Source organism: Parus major, chromosome 2 (assembly GCF_001522545.3).
Source record: "Parus major isolate Abel chromosome 2, Parus_major1.1, whole genome shotgun sequence".
NCBI lineage: Eukaryota > Metazoa > Chordata > Aves > Passeriformes > Paridae > Parus > Parus major.
Genome location: NC_031769.1, coordinates 24,842,375 through 24,864,862, shown reverse-complemented (window position 1 = coordinate 24,864,862; position 22,488 = coordinate 24,842,375). Strand labels below are relative to the sequence as shown.

The 22,488-nt window shown below is 38.6% G+C and overlaps 1 protein-coding gene across 2 annotated transcripts in view; it reads right to left on the bottom strand.

Moving 5' to 3' along the window:
* The window catches only part of SDHAF3 (succinate dehydrogenase complex assembly factor 3), a 28,370-nt gene extending 15,899 nt beyond the window's left edge, over nt 1-12,471 (bottom strand). The window contains exon 1 of one of the 2 annotated variants that reach the window (XM_015620108.1): nt 12,294-12,471. In XM_015620108.1, the coding sequence (XP_015475594.1) occupies nt 12,294-12,455 (162 nt within the window). In that variant the 5' untranslated portion in view covers nt 12,456-12,471. Of the gene's footprint in view, nt 1-12,011; nt 12,114-12,293 lie in introns of those variants that run through there. The other variant, XM_033511855.1, reaches the window with a different exon arrangement.
* Between the last annotated feature and the right edge of the window lie 10,017 nt (nt 12,472-22,488).

The following is a 22,488-nucleotide window of genomic DNA, read 5'->3' as shown; positions in this document are numbered from 1 at the left end:
AATGCTCCAGAAGACATCTTTAGGAGCAAAAAGTTTGCTGTAATGTCAGATGAAGTCAGAAATACTTTTTCCTGCAAGTGATGGGAATAAAACAAAATGCATAATATACAATTTCCAAGGAAGAGCTAATGAAACCCAAACTATAGAACACAAACTACAAGTTGAAGGAGAACTTTCCCAGAAAGCATGCAGGAATGCAATAAAACTGGCACTGATGGCTGTTTTCACAGTTAATTCTCCAGGACTCAAATGGCATCCCCAGATCTTGACAGGTTTCCCACCAGTCTGCATTATTTTTGAAGCTGAGGAGGCGTAATATGTGTATGTATGTATTTATAACATATCTTCTCTCACCAGGAATATAAAACTAAACCCTTTAGAATGAAACAACACACACAGGGGGTTCTGTGTGAAAAATCAAAAACTTGTTAGCTGAATCAGGAGTACTTCTGTTACTGGCAGACAGATGGAAGGGGTTGAGGCCATATTTACCAATTATCAAAATAGTCTTCTATTGCAGATGTCTACAGAGGCCAAGACAGGCCTTGCCCATATCCAAAACACCAGCTGTTAAAAAGATGGCTGTTGAAGTTTAGAGATAGCAGTATGTCATTATTCATGTCCTGGGACACAGGAGAACGTATATTCAAAATTTAGAAATGACAAACAGAATATTCTTACCAGGATTTCCTTGTCTCTTTTCTGCACAGCTTCTTAGTTCCTTCTTACACTTAAAACTGGGCCATCTGTTTTTCCATATACTTCAAGGTTTTACAAGGACTTGGCCTATTGCAAGCCATTGAGACTTCAGCTTCCAAGTCTTTCTCATTACATCTTTTCAGCAATTCCAACAGAGACACCTTTACACCTTCTGTAATGAAGTTCCCTGAGTCCTATAGGATTTCTGGGTCATCCTCCATTCAACTAAAATACTTTGAAGAACAAAGGCATCTTACCCCACATACTACCATTTTTGCAGCCCTGGGGTTTAATGCATCAGCAGGAAACAAGCCTTTAAACATCTCCATTGTAAAATATAAATATTTAATTGTTTATAGCATAGGTTGTTCATATTGAGGAAAACAAAGACAATCCTACGCAATCCTAGGCAAACTGCCATAATTTCTAAAAACAAGGGTCTACCACAACTATTTTCTTCTATTTGGTTAAGTCTGGGAAACTAGTCTGCTGCTGAGGAGTGGCATCTGCTGGCAGACAAGCACTCCACAAAAATCAGATTCACCAATAGAACAAATAATAAAAAAAAATTAAAAGACAAATCAGAATTCACATTATTCACAAAGAAACCCTCACTTCCTTCTTGATTGATAGCATGATGATGTTTTTCTCAACAATGTAACTCCTTTCCGTTACTGAATTGCCTATGAACCAGAACAACATTGCTAGTGCTACCAATGAGATTTCTTTTCACTTCTCAGTCAGCAGCTGAACTGAAGAACAAAAGACATGTTCGCTATTTAATTAAAACCCTCCACATCGCGGATGTCTTAAATAAATTCTTAAAATGACTCATTGTAATGGATGTTAAATAGCTCACCAGGGTACTTCACTGTGAACAATAAACTGAATTTAAGAGGCCCAGAAAACAAGTGAATATCATGATTTGTTGAACACCTTAAAATTAATTCTAAGCATAAAATCAAGTTTGAACTACTGCAAAAAATGTACATAGACAGAACAAGTAATTGAACATGAACCAAAATATCCATAATTTTAGAGCAGCCTGCTTGTACCACAGCCAAAAGCTGACCTACACATTCCACAAGGTTTTACTATTGGAACTGTGGCAAGCTGTAAAATTTTGGCTTAAAATACCATGGTGGACGACTGACATATACCATACTCATTTTGAAAGGGGCAGAAAAACGAGAAAGCGATCCAGTTTAAAAGTTTCACTGGCATTCATAAATAAAAGCAGGAATATTTTATACTATATTTTCATTTTTAAAGAAACCTTCCTACTCTAAACAGTATTCTGCAATACACATTTTGTAACAGCATCTAAAATGTGACATTACTAACAATAAGGCTTTTCATTTGGTGAAAAAAAAAAAATTTGCATTTAGACTATCACTATACACTTCCAAGAATACAATTGTTTTAAAACTCAATAGATGCATTATGACAAAAATAAACACATACCATTTTTTAAAAGAGTTTTGTATCAACATACTGAGGCTCCATCTGCTCTGGGCATACTCTCCTGGGGACTACCACGGCTGATCTGAATTTTATAATTGCAGAATATGCCAAGTTGGAAGGGACCCACAAGGATCAGAACAACTCCTGGCCCTGCTTAGCATCACTCACAAGAGTCACACCCTGTGCCCAAGAGTATTGTTTACCATTGTAAATCCAAACCAGAAAGCACATTATGACAATATTATGACTAAACCAGGTGGAAAGTCCAGTAAAGTTTTCTAATTGAAAAGCCTTCTCAAAATCTGCAGCAGTAAGTTAACAATTCTCAATATATATTTCAATAAATAATTTAACAATAATTGAATCTGCACAAATTTTAGTTTGTATTAAAAAATTCAACTGCCTTTTTTTTTCCCAGCATAGGAACAAGGCTTCTCTAGCTAAGTATTTGCCGCCATCATGTGTACACTTTAAAAACTGCAAACTTATGAACAATACTTTTCCTTCACAGGTCAAAAATCAGCCATGAGAATACACATAAGGGCATTACAGACTTTAGTCAGAAGGTGATTAAGTTTCAAGGATTGCTAATGTAATATGAATTCTTACCTCAATACAGGCCTTCAATCCAAATTCTACTGCAAAGACCACATGCTTTCATTATGCAATTGTAAGAAGCAAGAAACTGATGATAAGTAAATGGTATTTGATGGCCCACAAAAAAATAAACCAGTTGCTCTGGCTTATTCCACACAAATATCAGTACTTCCAACTCCACCCAATACCTTCAGCCATGACCTCTCCAAAGAAGCAATGGTTATGGGGACTTAAACCCTTCCACCACATTTCTTCTGGTTCAGGAAGGAAAAAAAAAAAAGTAAAAAAGAACGTTGCAGTGACCTAATGTTCATTTCCTCTAAATTACAGAACAGAACAGTTCAGCAAGAAGGAAAAAAATACTATAAAGTTGCATAAAACTAGTTTGTCAAGTTTACATCATTCAGTAATTCCCACAGAGAAAGGGAAGATGCATCTATATCATGTCTGTTGTTAGCCAGTCTTGAAATACAGGAGCAAGGTCAATTTAGAAGGTATTTTACAGATTTACCTAGTTACTGAAGTGAGGAAAAAAGCATCACGCTCTCTCTCATCTTAGACTGCTCTGTCTCTCACTAATATCTCTGAAACAGTAAAAAACAGCACATTAACAGGACTCAACCCTCCTACATACCAATAAGCCTAACACTCAATAACTCTGCTTCTAGTGGGACTTCTAACTTATTCATTAGAAATACCTATACACAACTTCTGGAAATGACCTGTAAAAGCTAGAAGTTCAAGCATTTAATCAGATACTATGATTAAATATATTTTCTAAATTATATCCTTCAAAAATACAGTTGGAAATTAGCAGCTTTGAGACACAGAAATAAAATATATTTTAGCAGAATTTTTCTGCTCAATGGATTCCCAGGAGTGAGCTGCACAAAAAGCAGGATATCACTTAAAAGACATATGGTTGTAAGTACAGTCAGCTTCAGCCTCAAAACAGCCAAAGCTCTTGGCATTACAAAAGACAGCTAAAGCAACATGAATGCTGATAAAGATGCCACTAATACCAAGATTATGACGTCAAAATTTAAGGTTCAGCTTCTTGCAAAAGCCAATATGCAGTTAAATTACTTTAGTATCAGCAAGCTGTGTAAAAAACCCTTTTCATTCTTCAATGGGTACACATCAGTATGTCCTAAGTATAGCTCTATACATAAAAAATCTGGAGCTTTAAAATCCTCCACTATGCATAACTCTATTTGTGCAACCTGACATTACAATGAAAGAAGAAAAACAAAAAAAAAACCAAAAAAACCAAACAAAAAAAAAAATAGAGCCCCACATTTCTAAACAATTATTCCAGTGTGCTCCAGATGCCATTTTAACTTACAGAAAATATCAATTTTCTGTCTACACAGGACAGAAAGGCACATCTATACAGTACATGCAATTATAGCACTCGTTATTGCAGTAATTACAAAATATGGTACTTGACAGCACTTGTAGAAAGTTGGCAGTGTTTACAGTGTTGATAGTGGAAATGCACTGACAAGGCGGTAAAACCTACCATGCTTACAAAACACTACATGCTGACAATATTCACACAAGTACCAAACAAATGCTAGAAGGAAGGTGTCAATAAAATACAAACAAGCAGAAATCCATATAACTTTGCAACTGCAATTCATACTCTGTTTGACCCACTACGTTGTCTTAAAATGCAGCAATGTTCAGACTTCGATACCTTGTGCTGCAGAGCAGAATGAGTTAAAAACCATGAATACACTTGAATTCCTGAAGATTGTACAGAAAGAACTGTGAGAAAAAGCTGTGAGAAAGATCTGCAGAAACTGAGAAAGATACATAAAGAAGGAACTGCAGAAACTGTGTCCCCCTCCCAAAGAACAGAACAGCCTGCAGTGGTAACTGTATAAAAGAAAAAATATACATTATGGACTGGTCTGTACTAAATCGCATGTAGACAGAACAATTGGAAATTGTTATGCACCAGCTAAAACAACATAAATATCTGTGCCTTTTGTCAATAAATGTCCTTGCAGCATCACACTTCTTGGTCCATCTTTCAGTCGCTGTTAACTTTCATCTGAAAACCTAACCTGGTAAGGTTTTCTACTGCAAAATACTTTAAATACTAAAAACAGGACTATGACATGAGAGCAAAATGTAATGTAATAGGGCAAAATAATGCAAAATGTAATAACCAGGGCAAAAGAATCAGAATACCCATCTGTTCCTTTTCCTTTTTTTCTGTTTTGTCTACATGTAAGAGAAAGCAAGAAATCTAACAACACTCATACTTGAGCACATACAACTTGGAGAAAACTTTTTAAGACACCCATTAGCTTTCAGTAACCTGAATCAAGTTAAACATTTTGAAACGGTTGTCAAGGAATACTGAAAAAGAAGAATCAGACTAATTAACAGCAAATAAAATAAACTTACATTCAAAGAGTATTTGGATCTCTGAATGCACAAAATAACAGATTGCTGGTCATTGCAGCTTTAACTTAAAAAAAATCTGGAGGCCCTGAAATTTGTGTGCTATTACAGATATAATTTATACATAATAAAGGCTTTTGATTCCCTAAGTTTCACACACATACCACATGTACAAGTACAATGGAATGCTAGGAACATGGCTATGCACATCCTGTCTCATATGGCTTGGACGGAATTTTATACCACCACTAGATGGAAACCTGAATTACCTTTTAAACTGACAATTCTGTAAATGCTCCATTACTGGTTCTGCTTCTACTGTGCCTGGCTGTTTTCTTATTTAGAGATCTATTCTCACACTGGCTGACCTGTACTCATTAGGAAGGTACCCGAGTACTGCACCTGTACTCATTAGGAAGGTACAGGTCTCTGCTCATGGAGCAGACATCCACAAAACTTCTACAGCATCTTCAACCCTGAGAGCATTAACCCTGAGAAATATGCCCTTCCAGTGCTATTCAATGTAAGGAATCAACTGTTAACACTCATTAGAGATGCATCCCACTTCTACAGCAACTTAAACTTCTCAATCTAAACTACGGCTAGAAATTTCTGCCGAGAAATTTCAGTTCAGGGATTCAATTCATGCCACATTTTAAATATCCAAAGCATGCTATAAAACCATCTGCAATTTATAAACCTATTTGCACACCATGTATTTATACTTGCAATGTACCTGAGGTGACAGGCACATGCAAGTGACTGACATTACTGTTGGATGTCACCCCTAGGACCTGGATATCATTTCCTGCTGTGTCAAAACAGTTCAAAACAAAATAAAATAAAATAAAATAAATTTCAAAATAAAAACTTCAACTAGCAGATCAGCAGTTATCAAAACAACCATCTGACTAACTACATGCAATCATAGATATGATAGCATACAGATAATTGGCATGGTAACATGACAAGAGCATTGAGAATACTGATGCCACAATTTATAAAATTTTAAATTTAAAAAATACAGTAAAGGTCTAAAACCAGTATGTACAGAGGACAAAAAAATAAAAAAAAAAACCAAACCAGCAAGAAATCACTGGCCTCAAAAGCTGCCAGGTGAACCTGAAAGGGTATGATGCTGCTTTCCAGGTGAGAAGCAACAAATTCACCTTCCTGCAACAGGTGTGCATCATGCACAAGGCAGTGGGTATCCACCACGCTATCCAAAGTCTCACCACCTCGGAAAGCTCCCAGACTGCCTGGATTCTCTAGGGAAGAGAAGCAGACACCAGCTCCTGCTTCTAAATCCAAATCTGAAAGAGCACTGAAGGATGGAAATGACGGCATAATATGAAAAATATGTCATTTGCATGAAACTTCACAACAGGGATTCACAACAAAAGGTCAACCTTTGCAATTGCACATAAATACTAATTCAGAACCCTCACCAAATCATGGGTATACCCAGGCAAAACTTCATCAGAGGTAGACTTCAAATCCTACAACCAAGCAGGCCACCAGGAATGCCAGGACAGAGCAGCAGCCTGATTTCCTGTGGCCATTCATGCCCAAATTCCACATGCTCTTCAGTTTACCAGCCACAACTCCCTGGCTCTCAGGAAAGCGCAAAATTCCTTCCTACCTTTTGAGAAATACAAAAGAAAATAGAGGAAATTGACTCCAATTTAGCTCTTACAAATTAACAACTAGTGAACACCCTAAGTGGGGGACAAAAACATGGGACTCAGTACGAATTTACTCTTAATAAGAAAGTTTTCATTCAGATAGCCATAAAAATCACTAAAAGCAAATTCTGACGTAACCAGGAATGTTAAAATGAAATACTACTCTAAAATCCTATTTCACGACTTTAATAAAAGTAATAAAATGGCAAAAAACCTAAAGACATATTTTACTTCCAAAAATTATATTTCTTTGTCAGGAAAAGAAAACATCTCTTATATAATGTACTTCACTGAAACTGAGAGCAGAATTCAGAATGCCAGCAACCATTTTATACTTATGCTACCTACATTATTTGCTGAAAGACAGCACCAAAGGCAACCCACACATCCCATTCCCATTTTAGTCAGACTCCAGTACTGGCCACAATTTCCTCTTCCACCCTCTTTGACTATTTGCTCTTCAAATTCTCCATTCAACATTTCAACATATTTTCGAGTGCCAGTAGTTTAAAAATAAATCAAGAAGGGGAGGGAAAATCATACTCGCCCAGAAAATTAAGAAGCGAAAAAGTTCTGTAAGCAAGCAGAAAAAGACATATCAGAACAACTATATACTCTGAGATATGACAGCATCCCACAATCATCCCAGCAAAGTAAATACTGCAAGTGACGCAGGCAACTGAAAATAAATTTGATGGATGAGAATTATTTGTATTGCATCAAATACACCGATTTAACAATTTAGTCATTCCTGAGAGGCTATGTGACAGTTCATTTGAAAGCCTGTAAAAAGGTTATCAGGGTCAAGAGTGGCCGAAGAATTTCACAGGCAATTTATTAAATTTATTATATGGAGAAAATGTTGTATAATTCTGCAGAATGATTCTGCTTGTCTAAAAGACAGTCCAGGCTCTCTCATCTAGAGGACTGGGCTTTTTAAAAAAGCAAAGTGCAAAATGGTCATTTTCAAAATTAAAGCTAAAATGTGAAACAAATTGTTATTGAAATTATTTAACTGAATATTGTACCTACTGCAATCTGAAATGGAAGTAATCAATACTATCTTAATATTACTTATCTTATGTAAGCATTCTCATCAGCTACCATGATTTAGGAGACTGCTGAACTAATTGACTTACCATACCTGTCAACATTAATTCAATAGCATTCCAAGGTAATAATCAGTATCAATCTAATTATATCAGTAGTCTCCTGTAAACGAGTACCAATTATTTTAATTAAAATATTAAATATTTAGAAAATAGATAGGAACATATATTAATAATTCATATGTTTAATTTGAATCTACCTGAACAAGCATAATTCCTGAACAACAAAGCTTACTTTCTTTGTATCTCCCTTTAATATTTCCCAGCAGATTTCAAGACACAAAGTAGCAATCCAATACCAATGATAGGAAAACCATAATATCTATATTCTACTTTTATATAAACACATATGGGCTTGCAGTCTATTATTGGTTGTACCCACTTAAAAACTCCTCCAAGAATATTCAATGGATAGATTCCCTATTTTATAAATGTAAATAGGTCAGCTTAGGTTTCCTACAAAACTTCATTAGCCATCTACATGGTTGGCTCTAACATCAAATCCCTGTGCATTCTGAGCAAGATGAGATCCTGTCTCATCTCCTTTACAGGAAAACAACATGAACCACTCACCTACTACAGCAATATTATTTCACAGCTTTTTACCACTTTTTTCCCCCCTTTATTTTCAAAGCTGATCTTAGAAATCTCCCTACAGGTTTTCCACCATGTTTCTCAAAAAATAAAGGCAATTTGTTCCATTTGTGAGACACAATCACAGAATCATTCAGACTGAAAAAGATCTCTAAATTCATGGAGTCCAACCTTAGATCAAACACAACTTGTAAACCAAAACATGGCACTGAGTCCAGTCATCTCCTGAACACCTCTAGGGATAGTGACTCCACCACCTCCCTGGGCAGTCTGCTCTTAACAACCATTTTTGTGAAGAAATTCCTTCTGACGTCCAACCTGAACCTCCCCATGGCACAACCCAAGGCTATCTCACCCTGTCCCTAGCTGCCTGAGACAAGAGGCTGACTCCCACCTGGCTATAAGCTTGAATTAATACCCCTAGCTCCCCTGAATCAACATAATTTAAATAGCAAGGGAAGCAGGGCCATCATTGGAGGCAACCATAATGTGATTGAAATGCCAGGCCTGTTTTCTAAACCTTTAGCTAATATGAATCAAATTGGAGGACAAGAAAGCACACCACAGGCTATGAAGTAGTATATTCAAGCATACCCAGAAGATCAGACTACCCAAAGAGGGCCTGAAGAGTTTTAGCAATAGTTAAGTAGTTTCATGTTAAAATAAGACATCCTTGGAAATTTTCATGCAAAAAGCATTTCAGATGACTTATTAAGATTACACTTCATATTGAAATCCTCATTCAAAGTCAAGAAACATCACTGCAATCATCATATCCATAATCTTTACCCTCTGATGAATATACATCAAGATATATTACTTTAACATAAATTAAGAACACTAATTTTCTGTAACACGAGACATCATGCCACTCTGTACCAGATGCCCTTAATGCAACAGAAGGCATGAGGAAAGAACATTTCCAGATGTAAGCTGAATATTGACAACATTAAAGTGCATATAGCAAGGTATATGCTTAGCCTAACGAAAAAGAAAATTGGGAAGAAAAATGTTGGAAATGCAACATGCCAAAATACCGTTATCAGAACTGTAAGTACACATTTTCCAAAGAAAAAGAAATTTAACAGGAAATTTAAACAACCAGTTTGTATCAATGTTTAGTGATTTGTTTAGGTTGATTTTTTGTTTGGTTTTACTGGTTTTTGTTTTGTTTAATAAAATTAGAGGCAAGAGATACAGTTATGGTTCACGTACACGATGCAGCAGCTGTATCTTGGCTTCACTCGTGGCTAACTGTGTGACTCTTAGGTAAGAACCAGGCACTTCACAGCTATGCTGGTATGTCCTGCAAGAACTGTCCTGGAGCTCCCAGCCTATCTCTGGTCAAAACAGTGTCCTGCTGCCCAAGAAGAGTGCAAAGAATAAAACACAACAGAAACAATCCAACTGCTCACCACCTGCTGACTGATGCCTTGCCCATGCCTGAGCAATGATCAATTCCCCATGCCCAACTTCCCCCAGTTTATATACTGAACATTCTACAGGTTGTATGGTATGGAATATCTGCTTGGACAGTTTGGGTCAGCTGTCCTGGCCATCCTCCCTCCCACCTTCTTGTGCATCCCCTCACTGGCACAGCATGGGCATCTGAAAAATACTTGATTTAGAGTAAGCACATTTAGGAACAGCTAAAACAGTGCATTACCAACATTATTCCCATACTATATCCAAAACACAGCACTGAACAAGCCACTACAAAGAAAATTAACTCTATCTTAGCCAAAACCGGGACAGAGGACTGACTCCAACATAAATTAATTAGCATGTAATTAGAGCCCTGAGTTACCTAATCCCAGTTTGTCCCCAGTCCATTATCCTAAATTACCTAGTTCAACTCTTCCTGGGGCTGGGAACCACAGGATAACATAAGATGCAAAGCAAGTCTCACAGGCCAAAAATGTGAAAGTCTGATTTAAATATCACACTTGAAATAGACTATTATTTGGGTGAGAAAAAGACCCCAGAACAAAACAAAAATTAAAGATGAGACATGCTAACTATGTGCTAATATCTCCTAGCATCTTGTTAGAAGACAGACATATTTGCAAAGTTCTTTATACTCACACACTCAAAACAGTTATTAAATTAGTTTCCTTTCCATGAACATATCATAGCTAATAGCACTAAATGTCAGGTTTCAAAATTAAACTTCTGTTACTTGTAGTCTAATTTTTGTCACCATTTTCCCTGTAATCTACTCTTAAAACGTTTCGAAACTGAGAAATATTTTCACTATTTGTTTACTTCACTTTAAAAATGGCTAAAGATATTTCAATGTAAACATTTCAATGTAAATATTTCCTCCCTTTTCTGAAACTATTTTAAGGAAGATTTTAGCACTGAAAATAGTAACCTGTAACTTGTCTCTTCAGCTCACGTTAAAATTGAAAGCAGTGATGCGGAAACATTTCAGCAGTATCAAGTAAAAGGCAATTGAGAATCACAATAGCATCAGGCATTTGAGAGGTAGGTACAAATTTTTCTGATTCGAGGATCTATCAGTTGGCACAAGAGGCAATTAAAATACACTTATTCCTTTCCTCTGTTGAGAATACCAGGCAGTCTTCCTCCTGCTTATTCCTGATGCCCCAGCCCAAGTTACTTTAACCCACAAGATCTCATCTACTGCAGGTAGAAGGGATGGGGCAGTTCTCCTGCATCACCCTTTCACTGGTAAACTGGGAGGCAACAGATTCTACCTTTGCTAACCACCTTCCACTGCAAAGCAGAGCAGAATTTCCTTCCACAGAAAGGAAAATAGTTTTGAGATTCAAAAGTACTACCATGCCAGTATTTATATAATATATCTAAATTTGATTTATATAATAATATAAATTTGATTTACTTATGGTATGGCTTGGTACCAAGGAGCATGAAAAATAATGGGAAGATTGTATATACATCTGTCTCTTGCAGCTGTGTTTATGCTTTAACTGAAGTTTCTCTTCTGTGAAGAGAAACTCTTCTGCCCTGTGGACTTCTTGGGACCTATTAATATGCTGGTATCTGTTGGGGTGCAGGCATGTGCGGAAAGCACCTTATGGGTCTCCCTGCTCTGCTGCTTGTAAAACTTGTTACAACCTCATCACTTGGGAATGATCCACTTTTCTCTCCTCGGTGAAACCAAGCACCAAGTTCAGGCGAAGGGGTGCTAAGCAGAGAAGCAATGTTCACATTAAGACTTGTTTCCTTAGGCCACACTGAAAAAACATTACTCAAAAAGGAAATGCAAGTTCACCGGGAAGCTATTTACACCTATGTACTTAGTTAATTATAATTATACAATTAGTTATGTATGTAGTTATAAATATTTATATAGACTTATATAATGCATTATTATAGATCATACAGATAATGGTGCGTATATTTTTATTTATATATTTATACATAGCTAATTATATAACTGATGTCACTCTGTTACATATACCTGGGCGTGCATAAGTATGATCACACACATCCGAGGCACGGCAATAAGAACCGTAAAAGATAACCTGCCTAGAGACATGGAACTACAAGGCATTCTGCAGCTCTCTAAGGAACTCGCCCTCACGGGAGCATGCCCGAGGAGAGAGAATCAGCTGGGCTGGAAAAGCCCTCTGAGATCTCCGAGTCCAACCTCCGAACTGCTGCGACCGCCCGGCGTCCCTGACCTTGCGAGGCCCGCCCCGCGCCCCGCCGGGCCCCGCCGCTCCCCCCGCCGGGCACTTGCCTCCCATTCCCGCAGGAAGCGCTGGGCCTCGGCGGGCCCGGCCGCCTTGTGCCTCCGGAACTCCTCCTTGACGTAGCGGTCGCCCAGGGCGCGCAGGGCGGGCGGCAGCGCGCGGTGCAGCTGCAGGAGGCGGCGGTACAGGCGCCGCGCTCCGCCCGCCATGGCGGCGGCCGTGGGCCGGGCCGAGGGCCGGGCCGCGCCTGCTCCGCGGGCCCACACAGCGCCGGCTCCCCGGGCCCACACAGCGCTCGGCTCCCCGGGCCCACACAGCGCCGGCTCCCCGGGCGGCCAAGAGCGATTACAGCCGTACCCAGCCGTGCGGTTGCAAGTAGCACTTGTAAAAATGCATGGAGGATGCTGTTCCACAAAGACGGGTGCGGGTGGCAGAGATCACGATATCTAGATGGACAAAGTTCATTTTGCCTCCAGGTTCACCACCAGAAGAACGAAATGTGCACTTTATACCAGAGTAGAATGTGGCACAATAGTTAGGCCACTAAGTCCAAGCTAAGTACGCTTAAATTTGATTTACTTACATTTTCACTGAGATGAGTCGTAGCAAGAAACTTAGTGCCTCCGTGGTGCTGCTTGGGACTCTGTTGCCACCACGTTGTCACTACCGAGCTCCTGCTTTCTCCTATGTCCTACTTACAGCTCAAACTCCAGCTCCCTAGCTCTCCATAAAGCTTTTTCAGCAGCTTCATACCACATCCAACTCGCCCATGTGGAAAAACCTTCAAATGTCAACAGTCACAGATATTATGGAAAAAGCAGTCGGGCAGTGGCAGCAGTGGCAAAAGTCCTGCCTCATTACGGGTGAGTGTTAAGCTCCTTCCAGCCAGTGAAATTACTCATGATTCAAAACAAAAAGGAAATATTTCCACTGGGCTGGAGAGCATTAAGCTTTACTAAAATATTGGGAAATTACATAAAAATGTACTGCCTCATCAAAGGCCCAAGTTATTATATGAGAGCAACAGAGTAAAGAGCGAAGTAGAGGCTATATTACTGTCTACTATTTCTTTATGTTTATTTATTGTCCTAAGCACTTAATTGATGGAAAACTGAAGTTCCCAGTAACACAAAGTTACTGAAATAAAAGCAAATGCTTGAGGTTCACTACTCTCAACAACAGTCTCCTGTCCTATTCGTGCTGGTGATGCTGTTGAAGTGAGCAGTTGGGCCCTGGCCTGATCTTCGAATTGATTTGTCTTGCTATATTTTCAAACTGTATTTTCTGCAGACATTTATTTGAGGGAGGATTTCTGGACCTAATGCATTTTGTCTACCATATATCCTTCAACATATTCATAGTTTAAGAGGATTGAAGTTAGAAAACTGTTTTGTTGTATCACTTCTTTGCAGTGATGTAATTCCTCTGAATCATCTCAGGGTACATTCATTTAGAGAATTTATTTAAATATTTCATTATATTTTGACCACCATACTCATGTTGCACATTGAGAGCTTTCTCCTTGCTACACATACCCTGTGTGGTTTTTAGGAGTTGTTTTCCTTCCATGGCCTGCTTAAGCCCTCTGCTGGGCACTCACTTTTCCATTCAGATACTCACCAGGCTGAAATACCAGCTCAGGCAGATCTGTGACCTTCGACATTTCTTACATCTTGTCTTTCTGTCCATAGAGACAAAAGCCATTTTTGCCCATCCTGTGGGGCAAGTGGTTCCTGCCCAGGAGGATTCCTGCAGCATCTCTGCACCTCCAGGCTGCTTTAGCTGCAGCTCTTGAGCCTTGTCCCTGTGCCTTCCCTAGCTGCTGCTAGAGGAGTGAGGACTTACCAGTGAATTCCCCATGGAGCAGAAGATAGAGCTGTAAGCTCATCAAGCTGCTGATAACAGTCTAAGCTGTTAGTCTTTGTCTATTAACAGTTTTTATGTACCTAGGTCCTCAAAGGTCTCTGCACTATCAGGTAATGTGGAGAGGCAGCAGAGGCAATTGACTGCCATATTCTTTGTGTATGAGCGCAAAAGAACTCACCATCAGAACTCATTAAGATAGACTATTAGAGATATTATTTCCATAATGACTTCTCAGTCATCAGTACCCAAAATATCTGTACCACACTTTGAATCCAGACACAATTTTAGTTAACACACGTGAGTGCAACTCCTTTGCTTGCCTCTTCTTGGTGCCTGCCTCTTCTACCAGGCAGCACTGCTTCTGTGCAAGGCACTGGGGTGTCTGTCCTGCTGCTCCTGGTGCTCCACAGCCTGTGAGCACTTCTTAGCTTGCATCAAAAAAAGAGGTATCTCAGGAGTGTGGTTCATCCCACTCCTTTTTGGGCAGGTGGAGGCAATTAATCACTACTTCCTTCCATATGTCAATAGAAAGATGTACTGTGGTACATACGATTTAGACAACCCATAATGGATTATTCTGTGTCTGACTGGGAATTAGAGCACTGGCTCAGTGTTTGTTGTGCTAGAATTGATGTGGATCCTACAAAAATACAAGTGTCTTTGTGCCATACTCCATCATAGTGCCTTTGGATCTGGGGAGGCAGTGTCAGCTCTGCAAATAGGCCAGCACAAAGACAGGTGGAGTGGCTTAGCCAATATATTAAATCTGTATTTGCATGGCTAGTAACTGTGTGAATAGCATCTCAGCTCTTTCCTAAGGATATACAAGAAATCTGTGGTAAAGCATAGATGCAAAGGGGTTTCATAGCCATCCTTCTGAACTTTTGACCCCATGAATCTGCCAGAGTGGCCATGTTGTTTGCTACAGTCCTAATTCCAAATGTAGAAAGACTGAAGGAACACTTCCATGTTTATTTTTTCCTTTTATCAGTAATATGTTGACTAAAGAAGATGAAGCTGAAGTATTTATTGAGGTGGTATAATTGCTGTAATTTTTTAAATTATCAAGAGCATCCTGATAGAAGTTCTTTTTGTGAATCAAAATAAATGATTAAATATAGAATGCAATGATGTGATATTTCTTTCCAGAACTGTTGATAGTCCTGATGAAGCTAAATTGTATTGTCATATTTAAAATATACCCCACAGAATAATCTGTAATCTTTTCTTTAAACTGTGGATAAATGTTAAAGTACAGTCTAATTTCCTGCTATTAAATAAAAAAATATAGCCCTTTCCCGTTTCCTTTTTTTGCATTATGCAGATCACAATAAAATTGCATCTCTCACTTCAGAATTATGATGTTTTTAATAAACTCTCTAAACATTTGAATAGATTCAAGACAGTTTCTTTTTGCATGCTATTCCAGACCAAGGCAGATTCAAAAACCAAGCCAAAGAACTGTTATGACAGCACAAGTTGTCTACTAAATATTCTGTGGCATCTTCCAATGTTCCTCATAAACTAAAAAGACGCAGAATTATTCCTGCACTGTAGGAAACAGAAAATTAATACTTTCATAAATGACTTAGAAAAAGCCATAGGTACTGTAGAGATTCTGAGGATGCTTCTACCTCTGTTGGAGTAGAGTTTTGTCCATAATTCAATAGAAGCAAAGTCCTAGCATGGGACTGTCTGCTTCAAAACCCACCCAAAAGTTGGACCCTACTATACATGGATGCTGCTGGAAATGGACCAGCTCTTTTGCCAGGGCCTGGGGAAATACAACTAATGAAGGTACCAGCTGTGTTTGATGTTGGCTGCAGAGGCAACTGCCTCTCCATGCTTGGCCCAGTGTTCTTCACACAGTCTGTGCTTGGTATGCTCCAGGCAGATCACAGTAGTAAGACAGGACAGATGATTTTCTTCCAAAAGCTCCATGTCAGTGAGGAAAAAGGATGTCTTAATAAATGTAATTTGGTGCAACTCAACAGTGTAGCTTCAGGTACTCACACATGCATCTGATAGTAGGATGAAAACAAATAGAACATATTTCTGATGAAATAAATACAGCACATGATAATTTTGGAAGGGAGAGGCAGTCAGCTGGTTTTGGACTAGAATCAATTATTTACATGTTTGGTATGCTGGTACTTTTGGATATTAAAAGGAAGTTCTGCTTTGGTTCCGCTTATGCTTGAGCCACTCATTCATTGCAGGATTTCTTGTACTTTCATCTGAAGCACGTGATCTGTATCATCCAAAACAAATATTTGACAGCTCCTGAGGAAGATCTGCTTGCCTCCTGCAGACATGAAAGATGCCAAGTGTGTGAAAATATTCAAAGAATTTAGCTACCAAACTCTGTCAAGTTTCTGCTTGAATACGTGTGAGCAGAGCTTTGGAGCAAGCCAAGTGCAGGCAACCTCAGCCCAGAGGGGTGCCAGGCTTGCACATGGACCCTCCTGCTCCCCATCTCCCCACCTTCATCTCCTCTCCCTAGTCCAGCTCTGGATTTCAAAGCACACATGCAGCAGCTTGTCTCAGGGAAGTGTTGTGAAAGAAAAAGAGGAGATTGCCATTAATCTTGTGAGGGTTTTCTTTAATCTCTTTTCAGAAACATCTTGTATTCAGTGGAAATTTTCTAAAAGAGTTCTACTCAGTGAACTGATCCAAAATTTAAATTTTGGGTAGAATGATTAAAGAGCATCAAAAGTCAGCAGAATGGCAGGCAAGATGGTTTTAGGGGGAAAATCCTACACCTTCTTTTATAGATGGTGCCAAGTCAGACTATGAACTGGAAATCTTTTTCATCCTTAAGCTGCTATTGTTTTCAACATTCAAAGAAAGCACCCAAAAGATTACCTATATTACAAAACATTTATTCTACTTTTGAAAATCCAAACAGAATTTAAAAGTGTCAATTATTTGGAATTGCTGTGCGTCTTCTTCTCTTGTGAACGATCCTTTTGGTAAATACAGTACTAGTTCACTTACTTAATCTGCCACGTGTGCTGTTCTGTTTAATTGCATTCAAATTCTGCAAGAGATACAATATTCTGCTCTTTATTCACATAGTAAGTGAATTAATAGCAGAATGCTGATGTTGAAATAAATACAATTTGAAAGCACACATTATGTTATTTCAAATATATAATGAAGTGTGCACCATTCGTAGGTAAGGCTTTGTTTTCCTGTTCTACTTAGTAAGTCATTGTAAAACTTAAGGCCATGCAAAGATGCTTCCACAAATCCATTAAAACTCCTTCCATAATAACACAAAAAGAGTGCAGAAATTTTTATGTTGATGCTTTTAACAGAGTGGGGAAACAGAACAAGTGAATAGATGATCAAATTAAAAAATTAGTATTTTGAAAAGCTGCAGAAAGAACCACATATATGTGACTGCAAAAGTATAGCCCAGCCTCAAAGCATCAGGAGGGGAGCATAAGCGAGCCCCTTCTGGCCAGTGGTGCCCATGTGTCCTGGGAGCTCCAGGTGACATGCTGTCAGGCCCTGAAGCTTAAACTCAAGGAATAAAGGTAGTTAGGCTACATCACTTCCAAACTTTTAGCCCAGCTCCACATTAATCCAAGAGGAATTTAAAGTGCATCATAAACGTGTTTAAATGAAGTTAGAAGAAAGCTTGTTGTCCCGTCTCCTGTTTTCATTGAATATGTTTTATATGAAAAGCATAGCTTACAAATGCAAGCTGTGAGATTTCTCTGGCAGCATTACAGCTCTGAGTAAACACACCATAGTATTATTTTATTTGCTTTCTTCACTAATTAAGTTTTTTAAGTTTCCTTGGCTCTCTGTGTGGCTGCTTCAGTTTTGGCGTTAGAGCCAAAGAGGACTGGGAAGAAAACTGTGCTTTCTCTTTCTCCCTGGCTCCACAAAGTAATCACAGATCAATTGGAAATCCCTTCTTGCTTTTTTAAGGTATATAGATAGCAGACTACATGTCACAAATAAAGCGTGAGCCCTGTGGCTCTTACTGGTCTGGCGGCCTGTACCTTCCCACTAGGAGAGAAACAAAGCCATTGACTGCACTGAGCATGGGGGATGCAGCTGCAAGTGTCCAGGCAATGCTGCACACTTCAGAGCAGAAAGCAGGGCAAATCCATAAAATTCAAAGCCAAACATAAATTTTGACAGCCTTTGAGAATGTTTGGATTTCTCCTCTTACCATACTCAGTGGTTGCAAATTTTGCTCAGTGGTTACAGGTTTGCTCAGGTTCAGGGCCTTTCTATAACATTGTTATTGTTTCACAAATCCAGATCATTGTTTGCTATTTAAAATGAAGCATGCATTATCCAACATCATTCATTATTTTGGCACAAACAATATACTATCAGCAAAGCACATGTTCCATCTCAGATCTCTAGCACTTTAAAAGCCCTCTGAATGCATCCAGTCTGTCCAGGACAATTTAAGGTGCAGGCCAGGTTCTGGAATACTTAACTGGCCTCATGCTAAAACACTTGGCATTTCCTTTGATGTGCAGCCTTGGATAGGCATCTCTTGTCTCCATCCAGTTTCTGATGTTGTAATCAATCAGGAAAACAAATCCAACATGAAACTGTGTAGCTCTGAAACTGTTTGTGCTCTTTTGTTGTGTTCCCTGCCCTGAAACTCAGCACCACACTGCAGACTGGGGGTGTATCTGGATGGCTACTCATCCAAGGTTTATTATTCACTGGATCTGGTAATATTTGTAATTACATTTCTTGATAGTCAGGATTTTCCTATGCGGTTTCTTGATATAACATCTTGTGTTAATGGTTGGGGTTTAGGATAGAACTGTGTAGGATACCACATTAAAAAAAGCTTTTAAATAAATACTCAAGGTTCCTTAAGCCCTTTTTATCCAACATCACTATCACTGTTAATCAGTTCCTCCCTCCACCCCCTCCCCAAACCACCTGAAGGCAGGATCAGTGGTGATCAAAAGACATGTAGCATTTCTTAGTATTGAAATGATCACTTCTGCGAGATATGGTTTTTAATAATGAGTTTATTGTTGTTGCCATGTGAATTATGGCTTTTCACTTCTCCTAAACCAAAACAAAACTTATTTGCAAGGTGCCACAGGAATAATTTTTAGACTGAAAAACAAGTGAGTTAATGATCACAAACTGCTTGCTGCTTTGTGGAAGTGGCATTTGTTTTTTTACTTCTTTGAGGTTTGTTTTTAACCTAAGATGTTGAAAGATAACTTGTTCTTGTATGCTATGGAGCAGTAGTAGCTCCAGGTGGTATAGAAAGCACAGACCAAGATGTTGGGGAAAAAAATTTCAACTGTTTCAGTCTAATGATATAGACAGCAGGATGGTCACAATCTCTTGAAAGGAAAGAAGCTGGAGACTTTTCATTAATGGGATATAGCAATTACAAAGTATCCTAGCATTTTTCATTCTCCAATTTTATTTTCCCACCATATATAAGTTATAATTCTTTTGTATTCATTAGTAGGGTATAAAGATAACGCATATTTAAAAATCCTTGACAGTGATTCTGAAAGCAAACTCTTTAATGCAGAGATATACTCCTGGAGCTTATGGTGAAAACTACATTCTGTAGGACAGATGATTTTTCTGTGAGCTCTAAAATTCAAATGATTACTGTGTCATTGTGAAATATTGGAGAATCCCATCCAGGTCTAGGGTACAGTGTCTATTTCAAATATCAGGCTGATATTTCAGATCTCAGGCTGTGATATCAAAAGATGTACTTGAGAGGATCAGTACTTCAGAAATTCTTCAAAAGGACAAGAATTGTAATCCCTTCTGTTGTGCAGCTTCAGATATCAAAACTGCTCTTTACAGCTTCCAGAGGGCTTTGCTGGTACTCATTTACTGTCTTCCTGCACTCTGCTTTCAAAGTTATGCCCTGAGAGCAAAACTTCTCATTTTAAGACCTGGATTTCAAAGTGCTCTAAAATCCACAGGCATCTCCAACATGTTTTGAAAATTGTTACACCTCACTAGGGCCAGAGGCATCATTATCCATGCAAGTCTGAAGCCAGTTGGTCTAACAGGTCTTCAGATAATACCCCTTCCTTTCAACCTTCCTAGGAGAACTGCATTTTATATTCCTGGAAATCCACTGGGATATGGTGATTGTCTTGAAAACTTAGTCATGACAATAACTGGAACATTTCACAGTGTAAATTTGGAGTAATTCCTCCCTCCCTGTGGAAGTGCTTAGCGATTTTTGATTCTTGATTTTTTTTTGTAAACAAGTCAGAGAAATCTGAGGGTATGAAATCCATGAAATATGTGTATATTGCAGACTGATCCTAAGCTTAATTCTTCAGCTAACCAAACTGATTATTAAAATTTGGTAAACAGACAGTTGAGAAATATTTAGTATCACTGATGGTTTAGAAAAAGTGAAACAAAATCAAAAATTACTTTTCTGATACTAGAACACAAATAATTTCTCTTGCTGTCAATAAATGCTTTCAATTCCTTCTCAAGTATTGTCTGTTTGATACATGTGATGCTGCACAAGCAAAGGAATAGATATGCCACAAATGTGCCACACAAGTAGTATGTGCTATGTGTGCATATACCTGTTTTTATATAAATGTATATACATACACCCACGTGCCCCTTCAAACTCACATACGTATGTCCATGGACACAAATACATACACACACACAGACAAGTGCTTTGTTACTGTAACATTCTGAAATAACATACCAAAACCATTTTTCCTGGTTTATTGTGTAATCAGATTTTTAAGGCTTTTAATATGGTGCTTTTTTTTTTTCTTTCTGGTAGCATTTCCCAGTATTTTCCACAATATAAACTGTGTCCTGTGTGTGTGTGCTTGACACTCACTGATTGCTTTGCACACTTGCCTATCAAAACGTGCCTCCAGGTACACTGAGATTGTCTGAGAGTACCACATTGCCACTCCACATATGGGAAACGTGAGAAACTGAGTCATCATGCCAACCTAGCCTTCAGTAGAACAGTGTCAGAGATGGTACAACAACTTAAGGCTTGCCTGTGTCTCAATTCAGTGCTTCAGTCAATAGCTGATATTATCTCTGAAGTTTGGACAACTTTGTATTATTCCACATTGTATGAATGTGTCAGTTTCTTATTTGAAATTTTTTGGACAATAGATCATTTTCATCATCATCATCAGATATATGACCCATACAAATCAATCTAAAGTCTATGAGGATTTTAGTAAATGCTTTCTATATATCCTGTAGAGGCTCTCTCAACAGCAGGAACGTGCAGCTATTGAGATCTGAAGCCTTAACCCTAAAATGAACTTAAAGGTGTTCCCACAGCAAAGGTGGAAATGCCCTAGCAGCAAAAGACTTGAAAGATACTGATTGTCTCTAGCTGACATTCAGTAACAGAAATATATCTTAAGGCAAGATTAAAACATTCATTAAAGAGTGAAAATAAAACATCATTACAAAAAAAAAATGAGGTTTCCCTCTTGCTCTTTAGTAGTTACAAAACATTCTTCTGGTTCTTTAATTGCTGCTTGCAAAGGCTCTGTACTGAGTCATTTAGTTTCTGAAAGTAACAACACTGTCCTAGCCTTCTTATTGGCTTTTACTCCTATGCCACCCACATTGAGCTCCAAATCTGGATCCAAGGATTGCTGAGCTATGAAGACTGCATTTGTGTAATTCTGCCAGCAACCACCCATATAACCTCAGAAGAATCAAAGAGAACTGAAGATATGCAGAAACATTCAAAAGTCATATGAACACCAACTACCAGGAGATGCTCACAAGCTCGTATTTTATATACATCCTGTTAGATTTTCTGGTTGGTCTTTTCAGGGTGGAGGAGGATGGGAAGTGGTCAAAGACAACTCTTTTTATTTGGTCATTTAGCAAAGTGGAAGTTTTTTATTCTATCCAACTAATCTCTAGAGGCTGGTAAGACAAATCTCATCATTATGCCACACTGCAGGACCAGAGAAGGACAGTTGCCGCAGGATGAGTGTTGCCACAGGATGAAAAAATGTATTTTAACAGAGACAAGGACTAAAAACTGCTAATAATTATTAGCATGGTTATATTGTTTAGCCATTCCACAGTTGGCTTATTCACTGTCTAGTAATCATCTCTTCCTCGCTGGGTGTCTCCTTGCTGAAGAAAATGAAGAGATTTACCCAGGACCAGCAAGGGATCAAGGCAAGATGAGAGTAGCTTCAACATCAGCACCCTCACCTGCCTCACTTTGCTTCACCCCTCACCCAGGGTGTTCCTGAGTCCAGTTTTGCATGACCTAGAGGAGTTCTGTCTTTAGGCTTGACAAATGAGGCTTTAAGGCTGGAAACAGTGTTTTTCACATCCAGAGGCTGGATTAAGTGTCCTAAAATGGCATAGGCT